The sequence below is a fragment of the Cygnus olor genome, chromosome 2 (genome assembly GCF_009769625.2).
Source record: "Cygnus olor isolate bCygOlo1 chromosome 2, bCygOlo1.pri.v2, whole genome shotgun sequence".
Taxonomy (NCBI): Eukaryota; Metazoa; Chordata; class Aves; order Anseriformes; family Anatidae; genus Cygnus; species Cygnus olor.
This window is the reverse complement of record NC_049170.1, coordinates 116,239,419-116,258,732: the sequence shown is the minus strand read 5'-3', so window position 1 is coordinate 116,258,732 and position 19,314 is coordinate 116,239,419. Positions and strand designations below refer to the sequence as shown.

At 39.2% G+C, this 19,314-nt stretch overlaps 1 protein-coding gene across 20 annotated transcripts in view; it reads right to left on the bottom strand.

Moving 5' to 3' along the window:
• DTNA (dystrobrevin alpha) overlaps positions 1 to 19,314 on the bottom strand; it is a 223,993-nt gene that overhangs the window by 28,078 nt on the left and 176,601 nt on the right. For 9 of the 20 annotated variants that reach the window (XM_040550317.1, XM_040550314.1, XM_040550318.1 and 6 more), the window contains 4 exons: positions 19,170 to 19,178; positions 16,959 to 17,039; positions 14,983 to 15,072; positions 1,409 to 1,496 (listed from right to left, as the gene is read on the bottom strand). In XM_040550317.1, coding sequence (XP_040406251.1) covers positions 1,409 to 1,496; positions 14,983 to 15,072; positions 16,959 to 17,039; positions 19,170 to 19,178 — 268 coding nt within the window. Of the gene's footprint in view, positions 1 to 1,408; positions 1,497 to 8,494; positions 8,588 to 9,195; positions 9,274 to 14,982; positions 15,073 to 16,958; positions 17,040 to 19,169; positions 19,179 to 19,314 lie in introns of all 20 variants that reach the window. The other 11 variants (XM_040550324.1, XM_040550331.1, XM_040550322.1 and 8 more) reach the window with 4 other exon arrangements.

Genomic DNA, 19,314 nt, shown 5'->3' with positions numbered 1-19,314 from the left:
GATACTGAGGGAACCAGAGTCTTTGCCTGAATGAACACTAATACATTTGGTTCCCTAAAAAACAGAAAGGCCATCAGTAAAGCTTTAAACATTTCCACTCTGCCCCTAATGTGGTGCTACTCTTGTGCTCTGAAAGATTTCTGTATACAGAAACCTTCATTTTTTTTCTTTTGTCTCTTCTCTTCAAAGAACACATAGAAATGGGCACCTGGCTCGTAAAAAGAAATTCATTATTTTTCTTTAAAGCGTCCCTATTTAAAAGCTACTTAAGTATCGATTCCTAAGTTTTCCCACCTACCATAGGACACGTTCTACACACCTGATTTCTACCAGTTTCTACCCAGGGACATTAGCGATGGGGAATTTTGTTCCCATAAAGAATGACTGACTGTCCTTCAGTAACAGGACAATCACCTGCAGGTTGCCCGCAAGCTGAAACACTGCGTGTCACACCTCTGGAAGGGACTGTTTTGGGATGGGCTGGCAGCCCATGAGAGCCCGTGCGTCCACTCCTCTTCCCCTGCAGCTGCAGGCAGTGAGAAATCATTCTTGACAGACGGCTGCATGGGGTCATGGGTTCAGCTTCACTGCCTTCACTTGGGATGGCTGGGACTCAGCACTTTCACATGACGAGTGCTGCCTGATTTCACCCTTTCAATTGACCCTGCAGTGTAAATCTCGGCGTGAAAGTATGCTTCCTGACATCTTGGACCGGCTGCTTTTCACTTAACTATCATTTATGGTTCCTTGTTCTATCAAATGTGCTGAGATGGGAAAAAGTAACTAAGGCTGACCTTATTTATACCATTTAAGATTTTATATACTTCGATTGGGTTCCTGCTTTCCTCTCTCTTATTCCTGAACACAGTTAGCGAGGTTTTAGCCTGTCATCACCTTCTGTCTTGAGATACGTAGAGCAGAATAATCATTGCTCTGAAATGAAAATGGGAGCTGGGGCTAATGCAGTGGGTCATTACAGTCATCCTGCTGAAGATCACTCTTTAAAATCCTCAGCTCTTAGGGCCCCAGTGGCTGTGATATTTGAACTAAAGAGTAAAATGGATTCATCACCCTGTTTTTCCACTGCAGTAAATCATTAACCTTTAGCCAAAGCTTGTCCAGACAGTATTTTCCAGTCTTGCTTGAGTTCAAGATGTCAGATTCTCTTTGCCGTAATTGTTTAAATACCAGTACATTAGTATATAGATTATACACATTAGTACGTGGATTCTTTGGTTTAAATGGCCCGCATAAAAGTGTTATTCCAGAAGTGTAACAACATGCGATGAAAAGGATAGGGAAAAATAATCCATTAATCGCTGAGATTGTCAGATGTAATTTCCCTGATCTTGCCAAGCCCCTGGAACATGACATAAGGAAAGCACCTTCCTTTAATTAAAACACTTACTGATGAAGAAGTTTCTGCTGCCAGCCTTGCTGCATACCTGGCGATCAGCTTGTGCTCTTCATCCAGGCGACTTGCGCTGTCGAGCACGCTGCTCGGGGTTTGGAGGGGAGGGAGGGAAGACACGTTAATGCACACTACGCGTGGCAATCGCTCTGTCACTCTGTCCACTCACACACCCTCATTACAGAATTTAGAAGCAAAATGTCACCAGCATGTTTAAAAACAGCAGGTGTTAATTGAGCCAAGGGGAGAAATGGCAGGGTAAATTCCCTGGTGGGGTCAGCTCTAGGGGCCAGGCAGCACCTTCCCTTTGGGAGAAACAGCATGGTCTGCGTGGCCATGCAAGGTGCATCTCCCAGACTACGCTGTCCACGGAGGGGTGGGAGGTGGTCCAGAACACCAGCCAGCGTCTGGTTTTACTTCTCAGCGTTTTATCACCTACAAGAGGGATTCCTTTTTGGACCACAGATTAGTGGGAACCTCAGTGTTTCCTGTGGACAACTTCAGAAGCTTTGCCAGGTTGACAACAGAAAACACTCTCTAAGACAATTTTGCATGGCACTTAACAAGGTCTCACAGACCGCAGCTTTAGAACCACTGATCTAGGAACTTATTATCAGACCTTCTCTTTTATTCTCAGATTCTTGATATTAAGGAGTAAGATCTCAGAGAATCACATAATGATGCACCACAGATGCCAGATTTGGACTGACTTTAACACGGAGCCTACTCATGCTGCCAGGATGCAAGAGTTTACTAGCACCCACTGCAAAGACACTGCTTTGGTCACATGCAGAATCGCTATAAAAATTGCTAAGGAAGTGTAGGAACTTACAGCAAGTATGCTGAATTCCTTTAAAATATTGCAACATACTACAATTTGTTTTCTAACAATATCAAAGGCAAATACTCCTCACAGGTTAATCCCTTGCCAGCTGTCCTTATTTTAAATGGAGTTTATTATTAAGTCAGATGAGCAGGAAAAAGGTAATACAGTGAGAACTTTTACTATTTCTAAATATTTAGAAGATTGCAGAGAAGCACCAAAATGAATAAAAAGGACAAAACCAAAAGCGTGAGGAGGGCTTAGTTGTTCCCAGACAATCCTGTGATTTAGAATCCTGCATTGCATTATGCCTAGTATATACAAGAGAAAAAACGAAGCCCACAAGAGAAGGGGAGAAGAATGTTTTTGCTGCGTGGAATATATGACAGCCCAGCAGATGATCCCAGACAGAGGCAAGCCTGCCCTCCCTTCTTATGCTTTGGAAATTGTATGATGTTTTGGTTGAAGGGAGACAGGCACATGCCTCCCCACCCATGTGCCAGTTAGGGCACACAGCTTGTTGCTTGAGAACAAGCTTCACATCCCAAAGGAGTGCACAAAACAAGGGGTGGTTTGGGCATGTGCCTCTTCTTTTTTTTTTTTTTTCTAGAAATTATACTTTGAACCTGAAAAGCCTGCCAGATGAAAATAGCATTGAGAGATATTTTTGAGCAAAAAGTTCTGCTTCTGAAGAATCAGCATCTATAAAAGAAAAAGGAAATATTTCTCCAAAAATTCTCAGTGAGTTCATATCCCCAGCTACCTCAAAGAAATACAGTGTGCATCTTTGGGTTGGCTTGATTAAGTCCACTGGGATTTAGAAGTTATGTTTGAAAGATGAGTAGTGGTTGATATTCACTGATCATTAAACTAAAGCTGGGAGTTGTGTGGATTTGTTATGACTTGCTGAGGTAAGAGAAAAGAGACAAACATCATTCTTTCTCTTTCTGACAATAACCTGTGAGACTACAAACATGAAGTTTCAAAAAACAGTAAAGCTATGAAAAGTCAGACACAGAGATGTTCTGTGTAACCAAAGCTTGTGCAACAGACTGCACAGAAGACTTCTGGTGGTAGACAAACACAGCTTTTTTTTGGCTGTTTAACTTATTTTATTACATAAATAGCTTAATTCTATTCTTACTCAGAGTCTTGTAGGATGACAACGTACTACTGATCTACTTTCTGAAAAGACCCAAGCTAAAGGTGTTTTTCTAAACTTTCTAAATCTATGAACAGCCGGGCTTCTTACATACTCATGCCTACTGTACTGATCTGTCATCCAGAGAAAGAAAGGGGAAATCAATTCTTACAGTCACACAAAATCATGCAAACCAGGTAATAAGGATTAATTTCATCACAGTACAATTCATTTTTAATTTTTCCATAATGACGAAAGCTGTCCTAGCAGATGGCTGTGAAAACAGAAAGCACTGAGCATCAATTCTACTTTTTACAGCAATGTGCAACTATATTATTACCCACCCTGGAAAAATAATGGATTATGGTTCCACTTGCTGGCGTAACACAATCTACGACATAGTTCTGGGATGTGAGCTAACCCCTGAAACAATGACTTTACTGAAAGAATCAAGCCTCTGCAGCTATTTTATTTTTACTTGCTATTATGTCTTTGATATACACTTATGTGTAGGTGGATGTCATAAAATAGATGTAGCAGTGCATAAAATTTGGTTTATGAATGCCAGAAATCACTGGCCCCAAAGCTTTGTAAATTAAATTTCAACGTCTGAGATAAATTTAATTCTGAAATATTCCTATTCTGTGTGATCATTAAGCACAGAGGTATATACAGCAGCATTAGCCTCAGATGCCAAGCCTTTTATGTCTCTGATTTCTGGTTTGCCATAATTCACTTCTGTTTTACTTCAGCAACTTCATGGACAATGATACAGTGAAATACACACAAGCTTTAAAATATTATGAATACGTGTGTAGGATTTAGGATCCTACAGAGAATCTTTCAGGCATCCTTTTGAAAGAAATTCATCTTTTTACATGAAAATAACCTGCTAATGATCCTTCTTTTCTAAAAAAGTTAAACAACTGTTTTAACACTGCTTCTCCATTAGTTACCATTTCTTTAAAGACTTTATTAGCAATATTGGTCTGGTGGAATTATTAACATTCAAATGTAGAGTGGATATCCAATATTTCCTTTACAATGGGAGTTCTTTTTTAAGCTTTTGCTGATCTGTATAATATTTTACAGCCTAAAGGAGGTCCATGAAAAAGGATCTCAAAACTCCAAGCAAAGGATCAAGAAAATGATAGTGTGTGAAAAGAGGAGTGACACCCAAGGACCTTAGCTATTTCTCATGCTTTAGATGTGTCATATTAGCTGGTTCTGCAGTACAAGCCCTGCACTAGGTGATACGGATGGTCTTTGACAAAATTATGTCATCACCAGTTTGGAAAGTCTCAGAAATGTCACTCTCTCATTAAAGTTTTGCAATAGGGGAATCACCATGGGCAGCATGGTGTGCTCTTATTCTACAGAATTTAAACTTTCGCTCAGTAAATAAATAAATGAATAATTTACTATGAAAAATACTGCCAAAATAAAGGGTAGGTTTCTGAACATTCGGGCTACAAGAACAAGGTCCTAATAACAACCCAGCAAATATTTTTACGTGTGACATATTCAAAACTGTTCTGTTTTTAAGGCATTTCAAGCTGTGACATGTCATCTGAGCTCTCTACTATTGTTGAATTGCAATTTACTTTAGAATCACCTAGATTTTACCACTGAAATGTTGGTATCACTCAGGTATGCAGATATAATCAGAGAAATTAATTCCACTCAAGAGGGCCCACTGTCTACACATTTCCACTGTAATCAGTGCGTCTCTGGTTTTTTTTTTCCTCTTTCAAAGGAAGACTCATAGTAGAAATCCAGCTCAAGTATTTTGAAGCACACGAAGCTCTGAGCTGCCCCGTAGATTTGCTTTACTTTCTCCACTGCTGTCTTAAAGAGAGAGACCTGCCTTCCTAGCCAGTTAGCTGTTTTGCACACTCCCGTAATAAACATCTTCGAATATAACATGGAATACCACGGTGCTTTTATAGTACAGAAGTATGACTCACCACACTACTACACAGTATAACATAAAAAATCAGAAAGTAACTTTCTATGAAACAAAAATACTCTCCTACTCATATTTTAACCTTCTCTGCAACTGAAAAGAAAGACTGAAATATGTGGAATTAATATTCAAGACTAAGTAGAATCTCTTACTTGTGTGAACAAAAAGGAAAACAATTTGCAGTTAAAAGCTTTTTTTTTTTTTTTTCAGAATCAGACCCTAAAAAGGAACTAAATTAAATATCAAGTATTGGTTTTACACTTTAAGATTAAAACAAGCAAAACATCTGTTTAAGGGGTGCTATTTTTACCTATACAGCTACTATAAATAATAAATTAGTCCTTCTCTTGTTTCTTAATTTGCCCTGGAGTACTGGATTCTAAAAAACCCTGAAGTAGCTTATTAGCCTGTGAAGGATGGAAAAGAAAACTTGTACTTCTAATTCCAGTATCAAGTAACTGCAGATGAAAGACAACGATAAGCACTGAAAATTAATAAATTTAAAAGATCAAATATGAATACTTGATAAGCCTAAAACCAAAACCAACCAACCACCCAACCAACCAAAACCAACCCCACACAACAATAATACTAACTGGGGTATATTGGATTGATCATTAGCCTGACTCAGTATCTAAAAAACCAATTTGTTCTGTTCTGAAATACTACTTTATAGCTGTCAAGATACTTCTGTTCATTATGCTCAGAAAGTATATTTGTATTTTTCTTGAAGATGGAGGCCCATCTACAATCATTCCTCCTTTCATCTTCAGACGCTAGTAGCACTTGAAAATATGCCATGGCACATATGGGTTTGTATACATGGTATTTTGCAGAGAGACACAGACACAAAAGCTGAGCTTGCTAGCTGCTGCCTCCCGTGAAATCAGGAGCTACCTGGTCATGGTTAGGTACATGCTTTACTCTAGTGATCAAATCTTGTTGAGCTGCAGGGCAAATGAGCTTGAACTCAGCACGGTCCTAACACAGCTGTGCGGGTTTTGAGCAAATTGCATCCAGCCATGTCGGGGCATGGGCAGGAGGAATGCATGTTTTCCTGAAGATGCTGCCGCAAATGCTGCCCAGATGATGACACGCAGTAGCTGAGACCTCGCCTACCCCTCCTGGAAACCAGCTTCACAAAGGAGCTTCAGGATGACAACATTCTGTTTGTTCTTCCTGTCTTTACCAAAATATAACCATTCCTTTTACTAGTCTCACTGCAGCTGAGCAGAAAGTGACAATGCAACATGGTTTGATGCGTGACTAAGACTGCTGTCCCTCTCGGTTATGATTCTGTCAAAATCTAATTGGTATCTCATATAAATAATTGAGATTGTTTCTAGTTGAGGAAGCTGTGGCTGTAGTGATTTAAAGTCAGTAATCAGATGTTATGTACCATACTTTGCATCAGTTATTTAAACAATTAAGGCTATTATCAGTCACTCTTCCATCCCTCAAAAACATGACATTTGAAGGATGTTATGGTGCATAAATTTTATGTGCATATTTGAATACAAATGTCCTGTGACTTGGTGAGGTTGGCCCAAGTGCTTGAAGGAACGTGTACTATATTGGATAAAATTTAGAGGATGGAGATGGTAAAGATGAGCCTTAGCATTCACAGAGGGGTCTAACTGGTTGTCCTCACTGAGGCTAAATCAGTCACAGCTATAGCATTAGTAGCCCACCACCAAAAATGACTGTAACCCAGGTCCAGTCTACGCTAGCCTCATGAATGCCCATATTGAGTAGGTCACTCATGGTTGGCAGGGCCACATTTTCTTCCTCCTGTCAAACTGGACCTAATGGTACTGTCCTCCTGTCCTCTTCAATCACAACTGGGCAAGGACTGGTCTAAACACACACTCCCAGTAGCTTGTTTCCACAGGCACTCTGTAAATATTATTAAAGCCTGCTTTCTGGAAGCACTGCTCCAAGAATGAAATTCCCCTTCAAAATGTTTTTGTTTTGAAGAAGTGTTTTTTATTTTTCTCTTTAAGAACCAGTTTGCCTTTTTTTCCCCCAATGGCAAATTCCAGTGGGCTGCAGAGTAGAGAAGCAGATCCAGAACAATAAAAGCAGAATCTTTTCTCCACTGCGCATAGCTACATGGCAAATTACCACCATTTCCAACTGCAGCTACACACAGAAGTGAGTTTTGTAAGACTGCAGAGAACCACTGCATTCACCCTCTCTAAAGAAGCTGGCTTGTTGCCTTCTCTAAGAGTATATGTAGAGGTTCTTCTGACCTGGGAAATACCCTGCAGTAGCAGTAGGGGAAACTGAAGGGCTCATTACGAGTAAAAAAAACCCACATGAGCATAGTTTCATCAGAAATATCCTGCATTTTTCTGTTCAGCGCCATGTTTTCTGCACTGCTGACCATCTCTCTGGTACAGGGCTGCCAGAATTAGAGTTTTCTTGCACTTGGAGAGGAGACCCAGCACAACCCCTCCATGGGATGGCCTGCTGCGATGCCGTCTTCCACCAGTGTTAGGACAGCACATAGGTTTAGTAGGCAAAGCTCCATATTCCCTCCAGCAGAAATAATGAACTATGCTCAAGACACCCATTTTAAAACCTGTCGTACCTGAATTTGAATAAAAGATAAGGGCAAATATGTATACAAGATGCAAGCAATGCAGAAGTCAGGTAGATGTAAAAACAATGCCTGACATAAGTAAAAATTGAAATGATCTCCTTCCTTCACTAGGCTAGTAAGCAAATTCCTATTATTATCATTATTTACATACTATTATCATTTTTTACTTTCAAGGTACGATGAAGCTACAAATTATATACCACCTCAGCAATTATTCCTTGAAAATACAGACTTGTCAGTCATCACTGCGTGAACATCTCTGTGCCGTCGACAAGACCTGCACTGACTGGTGTGTGGCATCCCAAACCAATTTGTATAGTCACTCTTTAACTAAGTGCTTCTTTGCAATACCTTGCTATTTAGCATCATTAGAGGGAATAACAGCGATTGCCAGCTCTGGGAGGACATACCCCACACGCATACGCATTCCCTTTAGGTTAGTGCTCATAGAGAGCTGCATGATGTGCAGTCACAAGGAAGCGGGGAGAGCTCGTGGCCAACCAATGTCCCTTTCTTGGGTTCCCCAAAGGTGTCAAACCTGCACTAACCGTGCGGGGTTGCTCTGCAGCATGTTGACATACAACCCAATGAGTACATGTTCATCGGCCAGCCTGTCTGCAACATCGAGGCTGTACTGTAACCTGGAACAGGGTCGGGGGGAGAGAGGGTGCGGTCCGGACAGACAGAGGGAAATAAACAGAGAAAGCAGGAGCAAGTAAGATTATGAAATGGGAATTTAGGAACGAATAATTAAATGCTCTTAGAAAAAAAAAGTGCAGAAATTATTTTGTTATTGTTGTAATTTACATATTAAATATTTAATGGCTTAGGATGGTTGAATACAACTCAGTTACAGAGCCAGCCATGAAAATCAGGGAGATGCCAGATGAGGCCAGGGACTGGGGCTATACAGAACCATTTATTTTAAAATAAAGCAGATTGTGAGGTCAGCTCTAATTGCTTCAGTATACTATTTATAGTGCATATACATCAAATATATCTATGTTACACACAATTAACATAGTGAAATCACAAGCTGGAAGTGCTTGAAAGTGTCTGATCAAGACCTCACATCCAGGTGTACATATATGTATTTAAACACGCCCTACTTAGCTCACAGGGTTAATTGGTTATTAGAATTTTCTGAGGAAAGATATTTATGTAATATATTAAAAGCAGAGGGAATAGAGGAAAAGTTTGTTTTAGCTGTGTTAGTGCAAGCTATGAATATACTCTCTATTTAACTTACCCTTTGCCTTTCAAGAAAGCTGGAGCAGCCCTAGCCAGCAGTTTGCTCTGCTCTACTTCTGTATTCTTGTAAGGAGAGCTAGTTAATAAGACAGGAAAACTAAGAAGAGGGTAAACACTGATGTCTGAAATTCAGTACAGAACAGAGTTTGGAGAAACTCATTCAAGAGGTCTGGACTTAATAAAAATAAAAATAAAAAATAGAACCTTTAAATAAATGTTATAAAACTTGGGAAATGTGATATCAAGAATTAGTTTTCTCTCCTGTTCTCCAAAAGCAAACTATAAAGCCTTCACTACAGAAAAGACAAATAAAACGTGCTTCTCTCACAAATGGAGAGCTGAAGGCTTGTGCCGTTTCCATGAGGAGTCTGATGTACACATCACCTGAAATGCAGACTTCAGCTTTCCCATAACAGCTAAATTGCTTTTCTCTGAATCTGCCATAAAGTAATCTCAAAAATTTATGGAAGTCTTCTTATTTACATCCAATGATAGGATACACCAATTTTGTTTTTCAAAGTACTGTTCTTCTGTTGATTTAAAGAATTTGTAGTTCATCAAATCCCATTTGTCCAATTGCGTAATGCCACTTTTTTTTCCTAACTACAGTATTTAGTGGATTGCAGTAACTGCATCTTTCCCAACAGAAAAATATCCATGTTGATAATTTCTTAAGATAATACTGGCTAAAAGCAGAGAAATTTAAAGGTTAGCTTTTCTTTCTTGGTGCAGCATTTCTGGTTTAAAAAACAACAAAGCAAAACAGAAATATATTTTACTTTCTTGCTTTTTAAAATTATTTATTTTTTGGTTTGGCTACTGATACTGTAAATACCTTTGATCAAAAGACCTGTGTGTGAGCATGCATGCACCTGTGCATCCAGATGTGTGTGTGTATAGGCAGATGATGCTGTATAAATGTGATGCGCAATAAATCTGAGCAGATGTGGCTCTGATGGACTGAAGAGCAAAAATTTTTATATTAAGACAAACAAAGAATTCACTAAGATTGGGTGTGTGCCATTCTCTCCCTACTTTGGGAGATTCGATAAGGTTTGAGGGTTCAATAAGGTTGAGGTTATCAGCCTTACTGAGGGTTCAGAAAGGTTGAGGCTATCAACCTCACTGAGGTTAGCAACCTTACTGAGGGTTCTGAAAAGGATGGCACCAAAAGGTGTTATAAGAACCCAAGCCCTATTGTTTTGTAATAAATCTGAAAGATAGCCCAATGAAATGCAATACAACACAGAAAAAAAAAAAAGCTTGCTTCACATTTCTATGTCCATCAGCATGCTATTTACATGTGTCGTGCTTCTACAGAAGCAACATCCATGCAGATAAGCATGCCCCAAGCCATCTAGAAGGATATGTCTCTCACTGTGTTTTCTTCCCAGTTACAGAAAGAAAGTGCACTAAAGGTATACAGAACGTGCCATACCAGCCAAAAAAAAATGCAGCATTCCATTCTTAAGTAAAGATAAATTAGTTGCTATAATTGGAGACTGAAGACCACATGGTAGATTTCATGTTTTGCTTTCCAACAGTGCAGTGTAATGTCCCCGCTACCAGGTGTAAGCTCTCCTATGCTCCAGAAGCAACAGAATTAGGGTGGAGGGACCGGCAAGCAAACTTCACAAGTGCTATTGTTTCTCACCTCCATTTCCTTCTTAGTAGATTAAACATACTAGCATGTTTCAACCTTTTCTTATGAGTCAGGTTTTCTAAGCTTTTTTGATATTCGAGTGTCTCCTCTGGACTTTGCCAAGCTGACTAGCATATGTGTTCCAATATCATGCCCTGCACTGGGTGCAAACCTCCAGGCAGATGCCTTCTCCTCTGGGTAATGAGTTTTAATGGATTTCCACATGGTGTCCCAGAGTCAGACGCACTCTAACAGTCATAATGCTGACTCCAATTAGTTTGTGGTTCACTGCAACTGCTTGGTCCTCTGTTAAAATATTTCTGTCCATCCAATTACGCTCCATCTTTTATTTGATTATTTGCTTCCTTGCTATAGCACTTATAATTACTGTGTTTCCTCTAACTGATTTCAGATCATTTGGACATCAATTACTACCATTGCAATTGAGCTCATTTTTTAATTTAGGAACTGCTCTCCAAGCACTCCTTCCCATAACTGTTTCAACCTTTGTGCCATCTACAAATTGCATACACTCACTCTACTGCTCCGACGAGGTCATTACAAGAAATAGTGCTTAGTGTCTGACTTAGGATAGACTTCAAGAATCCCAGCTGATATGTCCTTCTAGAATGACAGCAAACTTTTGAAAATTTAATTACTGATTTTCAAACACTTGTGCATTGACCTTATACTAATTTCCCCTAGCCCTTATTTCCTTCGGGTACTTCTGTGTCATCTGGGACTATGTCAAAAGCCTTTTTAAGGTCAAGCTGTATATCTACTGCATCTTTTCTACCCACTGGACCAGTTATCCACCAAAGAAGTACATTAGTTTGGTTTGACATAATTTGTTCTTGACAAATCCATGATGGCTATTTCTCATCTGTTTATTATCCTCCAGGTTCTTACCAATTCTTTCATAATTTTAGTATCTTTGGATACCAAGTTTAAGCTGTCACTTGAATAATCCTTTCAATCTTTGTCCCTGTTTCCACCTTCAATGTTACTTCCTTCGGAAGAGCCAACATTTATCTCCATATTTGTTGTCCATAAATTCCCCAAAATACAGCCAATAGTACAGAGATTGTTCTGGCCACAGTGAACTTCTCTGGATCCTACAGACTGGAACATATCTTTTAAAGTCACATTCTTGTTAAAGTGAGCTGCCGAAGAATGCTTTCCCATCCAGCCTAAGAGAGAAAACCTCCAGCTCAGAGCAGATGTCTACAATGATGCAGACCCAACAATTTTGCTGCAAATGTTATATACACCGTCTTTTAGAGCCTACCTGACTACTGAAACAACCAGATATTAACCCTTCCTTTAGCAGGCAGAATACTGGTCAGTAAAATGCAAGGAGGATTCTCATCTTTTTGTGAAAACAACATGCAAAGGCAACACACAGTTCAAGTCTACAACACTCCTTAGCCAAAGAAACATGGACAGCAGCAGCAACCAGTACATTTTCCTCCAAAGTTAGTTACTGTCCAGAAATTTAGCCTAACTGCTCAGCGCTGTATGCCCAGGCAGAATATCCAAATCTTTTTAGGTTTTATTTGGAATTCAAAAAAGGCACCATTTATTCTGACTCATCGTTAAATAAAACTCGATTTCTCATTGGTTATGGGCATTTGATAACATAGTGTGTCTATCTGCTAGTGTATCTATCTACTTTCTATCTACTACAGAATTACCGAGTCATTTCAGGTTCATCAGAATGTGCTGCGTCACTCCATTTATTCTAGTTGATTACGCCTTTAGAAGAACTAAACATACTAACTGTGAGGGGGCACTGAAAAAATGCAAGAAAAGCCATTCTGTTTCATCTTATCCCACCTTAAAGCCTGTAATTCAGTAGTTTAAAGGAGACAGTTATTAAGAGAGAGGAAGAGATTGTATCCATTACTGTGGTAGTGATAAGACTGTAGCTGGTGTACAAAAGAATCTGAATAAGGAAGAAAATGTTAATTTAGCTGGGTGCAGAGTTATTCTTCTTGACTAGACAGAAGTTTCTATAATGCTAAATTAACTTGTTTTGGCATAACACATCCAGTTCATTGGGTTTACAAGGGCAATGCCTACTCTACAGCAACATTCCCTTGTTCTGCTGCCCTCTAGGTAATCAGAGATCAGAAAAATAAATGTGAGATTAAAAACTGAATATTAGCTCCAGTAAAAACAAATCAGGACTTGTGGTTTTAATTGCATATTAGCTGTCATCACAACAAATGGCTGTGATTTGGTATTTGGGAAAAGATCAGTGATTTTTTGTTACTTCTTTTCTAATATGAGTACTTTTAATTTGTTCTTGAGCTGTACAGAGAGGAATAAAGGAGTCAGCTGAGCACAGTATATTGTTGATACTAATTTGCACACTATGTATATTTTAAAGAAAGGTGTTTGTAATTGTTATGCCAAACTTCTCATTAAAGCTCATTTATGGACATGATGGCTCAAACTAAGTAAGCATTAATTTTAAAGGGACTGTCATTCTGAAGTGGTTTGAAGAAACTAAGAAGCATCTTGAGGAAAGCCTAAATCTGACTTCCTTTGAGCTTTGTAATAATTGCATATCCACCCAAAACTGGTGCTTCAGACTCAATTAAACTGCAAATAACATATCATGTTCAATCTCCTTCCAGCTGTTCCCCACAACTCATTATATTTACTAGTTATTAAATATCTTTTTCTTAATAAGATTCTTCCTCTTCCTAGTTCATTTCCCTGTTTCACCCATGAATCCAGAAAAGAAGACAGTGCTTTGCTGTACTTATGACACCATGTTCACTTCCAGCAGCAGGATGACTCGATGTGCTGAATTCAGCATTTCCTGCTACAGGAAGAAACTGGTTGTGAATGGTAAGGCCCCTATGTGAACAAAACTATCTTAATAAGTACCATGGGAATGCTACAAATGACAGTCTGTGCCAATTCTCTTCTGCATAAACATTCTAATTACATAAAAACTTTCTGTAAAACTATCTGAAACCTATGAACTAGATTGCAACACACATTAAAGTAACCTTTAATAAGTTGTCTGCAGTGAAAACACAGCCAGCAGAGCTTTTACTCTTGATTACATTCAGCTAGAAATTTTACCCTCAGTTTATACAATTCTTAGCATAATGTGAATCACCGAGCATTTAATATAAAATCAGCAGAATTGCAAACAAGGCTGTCAAAGTCTGTTTCTCTGATGTATGAGAGGATGGGCTTCCACTAATGAGGCCTGATTTCCTCAGGGCAATAATAATAGTAAAACCTACAAAAATGAATGAAGATATTGTTATTACTCTAATACAGATTGAAGGACTTGGCATTTAGGAGAAAAGTACCTTGGTCTCAGTACTTTCTTACTGAATTATAGCTAATGCTCATGAACTAATCAAAGACAAAAAAAAGAAAGGTCATTACACTCCATGGTAAAAAAGGAAGAAAAAAAAAGTGGAACTGCTCTTATCCAGCAGTGTATATTTTATGCAGAATGAATTCGTCTCCTCCTGCAGGTCACTAAGACGAAAGAGAGTGCTGAGAGAAGAGTGCATCAGCCAGAGGCACTGGTCACATCTGGAGCTCTCTAAGTAAATGCTAGGTCTTCGTTAGCTACAGAAGAGTTTAGATCTGCCTTTTCTGTGGCCATTTTGAGAAGCAAAGCAAAGTGGTTTCGGGAAGGTTATTGGCAAGTGACGCTAACTGCAGACTGGCAACCACCAGCATCAAGAGCCGTGGAAAAGGGAGGGCAGGCTGGCCGTGAGACTGGGAATCGTTTCCAGACTCTTGTGCGAGCCTCTTTCATGCCTCTGTCAAGAATGCAACCGGGAAGCCATGCGCTGAAGATGAAAACATAGAGGTGCCATTTTTTGGTTTTCAAAAACAATGTTTCCAACTTCCTCCAGATGCATAATATTAATCCTATGTGAAAAGGTAAAATGAAAGATTTGTGCTGTGCACAAGCAAGAAAAGTTGGCAAAGCCCACAGCCAGCAGGAAGTCTAATCAAAAGACTAATTAGAGCCACACAAATCCTCTAGCCCGCCAGAGCTTTCCTTAAAGAGTATCTTTAGTAATTTAGCAGAATTGCTAATGATTTAGTGCTTGAGCTACAGAACTATGGCAATTAGTGGGTTAGTGCTCTCATACTGACCGTGAGTTGTTGTGAAGCTGATTTACATACAGCTTTATAAGAGAATGCTCATCAGCCACAGGACTGGCTACATTTATACCCCCAAGTAACCTGAATGATTCAAACAATGAAACCTTGTTAATACCCCAAAAAGTATGCGCAGAGAGTATCGTGTTCAGAGTGGATTCATTACAATAAATGTGATTTACAACTACTTAGAAAGAACAATGACTTTATGGCTTGTAAGTTGTTTTTTTGTTTGTTTGTTTTGTTTTTTTTAATAACAAGATGCAATTTAAATTTATAAGAGTTGAGAATAAACATGAGAATAAGCTGTGAAGCTCTTAAAAATCCTGTTAGTGCAATGAAACAAAAGTTACAATAGCTTTTATTATACAGAATCGTTTTACATATCAGGGTACTGTTAGCTCTAAAAGAGCCAGAACTGGTTAGTTCTGCATCATGGAAACTTTTGTTGTATAAGGATGTCAAAGTATGCACTTGGTCCAGGTACCTATGGTTGTGGAGTTCTGTCTCCTGCCTTCAGAGGATTCTCCATCAATCAGTTCTCCCTCTAGGAGGAAAGGAATTCTAATGGCCCAGGGATTATCTACATTTAATCCTGACAGTTAGACAGTCAGCTGAATTACCAATGGGGACAAAAGTAAAATTATCAGGAATTATTTGTACTCCAAAAAATCCAAGTAGCCCAGTAAATAGGGCTGCAATTATTCCTGCAGGTTCTCAACCTACATGGCAAAGCACACTGTTGTTGAATGAGCACGGGGACTCCTTGGGCACAAAGGGAAGCAACAGCTATACTCAAAAAGAGCATTGCTCTTAAAGACCTGTCTTGGAGAGGCCACAAATAGATTGTTACGCCTTGTCCCAGCACATAAAATCCCATACACTCCAACTGTAGAAATGAATTTTAATTTGCAGTTTCACTGTGTGTACAGGCAGCAGATCTTGTCTTGGGGGCTGCCCTGGGGCTGGCTCTCAAAAGGCATTTCAGAAATGCTGTACCCAGCAGCACTTGCACTAAGATAACAATGGGAGTTTACAGTTTATAGCTCCCAGTACCAAAGTTCATAAATCAAAGCAGTAGCAAAACATCTTTACTCTGACATTTCAGTGTTGTACATTGAGGATTTGTTTTCAGTGTTAAAAAAGGTAGCCATGCATACCCAGAGGTTGTGTTTGGTTATTTGGGAACACTGAAGCACTGCCAAATACAGCAAGGACTAAGCAATAAAATGCACCCAAGGAAGACATATCACTCTTCCCCAGTATAGCAAGAAGTTATTTTCCTGCCACCTTCTCATCTATGTACACTGGTGGGCTTACATAGATTGGGTGAAACAGCCAGCAAGTGTTACACACATATTTTGGCCATGTGAGCCAAAATACTGAGCCAAAATGTACATGCTCAGCTGCAAGCACCTTTTCTTTGGGATTAATGTTTCTGACCACTCTTTTCTGTTTTGTTTGTTGACGGGTCACCATATTCCAAGACTTGTAACCTTTAAAGAAAATCTGAATGGTTTAACAGGAGGAAGGGTGCCTTGCTACCTTGTGAGTATAAACACATTTTCCCTTTGTTCATATCACACCTTGCAATATGAAGCAGACATTCCCTACTGGCAATGGCATGTCCCAGTTTCTATTCCCACAGTGCTGCAACATCTACAAAATGGCTTATATAGATCATTTTCAGCCCCTATCAGTGGATGTCTAGGTAGCATTTGAGCACGTTTAGTAGGACTTAGGGGTACAAATAAGAACTGAAGCTCTGTGCTCGGTTTTGAGGAGTTTGGGATGCCCTTACTCAAACTTTCCATCTGGATATCAGGGTATCAGTCCAAAGTAACCAAGGCATTTCTCTGTTCATGTCTGTTAATTTTTTATTTTTTTTTTCTGGGAGGGGGAGTTAAAATCTCTAAAAATCTCTACCACCCTCATACAGTCATTTAACATAAATTAGGATAGCAACTCACCTTCTGTTTGCAAAAGGACTTCCTGAGGGAACAGAGTGGGAGAAGAGTGTGTCATTCATGCTGGTTACAGGTCGGGGGGGCCTAGAAGAAGGCAAAAAATCCAGCTCTATTAATGTTGTACAAAAAAAACCCAAACACACCACCACACCATCCATCAGCAACAGTATTTGCAGAGAATTAAGTAATCTTTTTTGTTTAAAGTAACATTACTGCTGGCATCTTCTGCTTTAAGTAGTGATGGCTCCAAATTAAAGATGCTGTGTTTTTAACCACAAATTGATAAAAATATACTGTTGCTTAGGTCTGAAAGGAAATAATGCTTTTGTGTGCTTTGAGGTGAATTTTAAGGAACTCAGGTGATTTTTTCCTGCTTTGGCAAAATAATTACTCTGCAATTTTTTTTTCTTTCCAGAGGCTGGTAGTCTGTGGTGCAGTTGCTGTGTTCAACCTGCTAGGTTGAGCACTGGTAGCAGGTTAGCTGTGGCAGCATGGAGGTCTGCATTGCCAATAAATTGCACAGCTTTTCACAAATTTATCCCTGGTGCTGAGCTCCATGCTACCATATCCACACAGTGACCACAGTGTCCCCATACCCCTCTGTGTCCCATAGAATACATGCAGTACAAAACTGCTTTAACTGCAAAGCTTTTCAAATGGGATATCACCCCCCAAATCAAAATTTCAAGTAAGTATCTAGTTTAAAAGGTCCCATTAATAATAATGGGTTTATTATTACATTTTTTATTTCCTGCTCTTACTAAAAATGAAATGAGAAGGATTATTTCCTCTCCTTTCTTTTATTGTCTAGTCTTAAAAAACATTTTGTGCATAATATTTGCTTCCATATCCATCAAAGCGAAAGTTTCCCTTCTTAATGGACTTCTTATGCAACACTGGGCGAAAAATATGGACACTTTGGAAAAAACGAAAAATAAAATACTAAAATCACAGGGTTTTTAAATCTGAGCAGAACCTGAAGCCATACATAATACAGACTGCAAACTGCGTAGGTTTCAAGGTGTTTAATATACCCTTTAAGCTCTGTGGAAGATCTGTCTTGTCTTCTCAATTTTGCATATGTGCAAACCAAAATATAGTAGCCATCTGCAAAAAGTTCACTGTGCTCTAATTGCACAAGACAATTGGTCATTCAAACTCTTTGTAAGAAATGAGGAAAGCCAGCTCAGCACAGAAGTGACTGATTAGTATACATTTTCTTTCTTATTCTGTTACTGTTAGGAAACAAGCAAAAATGTCTTCTTTGGCAAGTCCAAATGGATTTCTCAGCATGAAACCACCACACTGATTTTAAAGAAGTTAAAATCAGGGTATAGAAAGATGCAGGATTTTCCATATTTATATGAAAACACACTTTTAGCCTGTGCCTGCAGACCCACATGAAAAACTGCAGATCTGGTCAGTCATAAATTTGAGAAACACCACTTTTCGCTCTGCGTATTGATTGCTGGATGGAAAAGTGCTTAATATTATTTTTTGTGGACTGCTTCATCAAAGCTAGAAAGAGCTGGGATGAGGCCATAATTGGAGCCAAACCACTTTTACGATAATGGAAAGGTCATTGCAGTATGAGTCTTGAAATAGAGATTTGAAAATAAACTTTGAGAGAATACTTGGAAGCTAATCTTATTTAATGAGTAAGCAACTGGTGATTTGTTGGCTGGTAATTATTTAGGAGCAACAGTTCATACCAACCGCATGTGACTACTGCTGTGCTGCTTTTTTTTTTCTATTCACAATGCAACCACTGTCCAGTGAACACCTTCAAACGCTAACTGGGCAGAAGCCAGGATTTCTGAAGATGAGTCCAATCCTGGGCTGTGCAGTCCTAGACACCAAAGGAGAAGGGAGGAGAGGCTAATGTTCTCCCGAGGAAGGATACAGGGAGAGTGTCCTCTTGGCAGAGCTTGGGCTCTGTTTTGCACAGTGGGTATGCTGCACCTATGAATTCCAGCAAATCACCACTTATGTACTTCAGGTTCATGTCTTTCCTAAGTTCTATATCAAAAGCTGTGTGGAAGGGAAAGTTTTTAACACCCCTGAAGAGCTCTCTCCTTTTAGTATGTCTCTGCGTACACAGACAATTATGGATTTGGTTGCTGATAAAAAGTCAGGGATTGGTAGTGATGAGATCATAGACATTTTTCAAGCTATTTTCCTCCAATAAGTGTACTAAAGAAGAAAAATACTCACCAAGTATCTCTTTTGCAGCCAAAATGAAATGGAAAAGACATAATTAATTAAATTGTCAGTATACAACATATGTGGTCTGAGTACAGCGTTGGACAAACTCTACTCTTATGACCCTGATTCTGCAAAAATTGTGAGAGTCTCTACA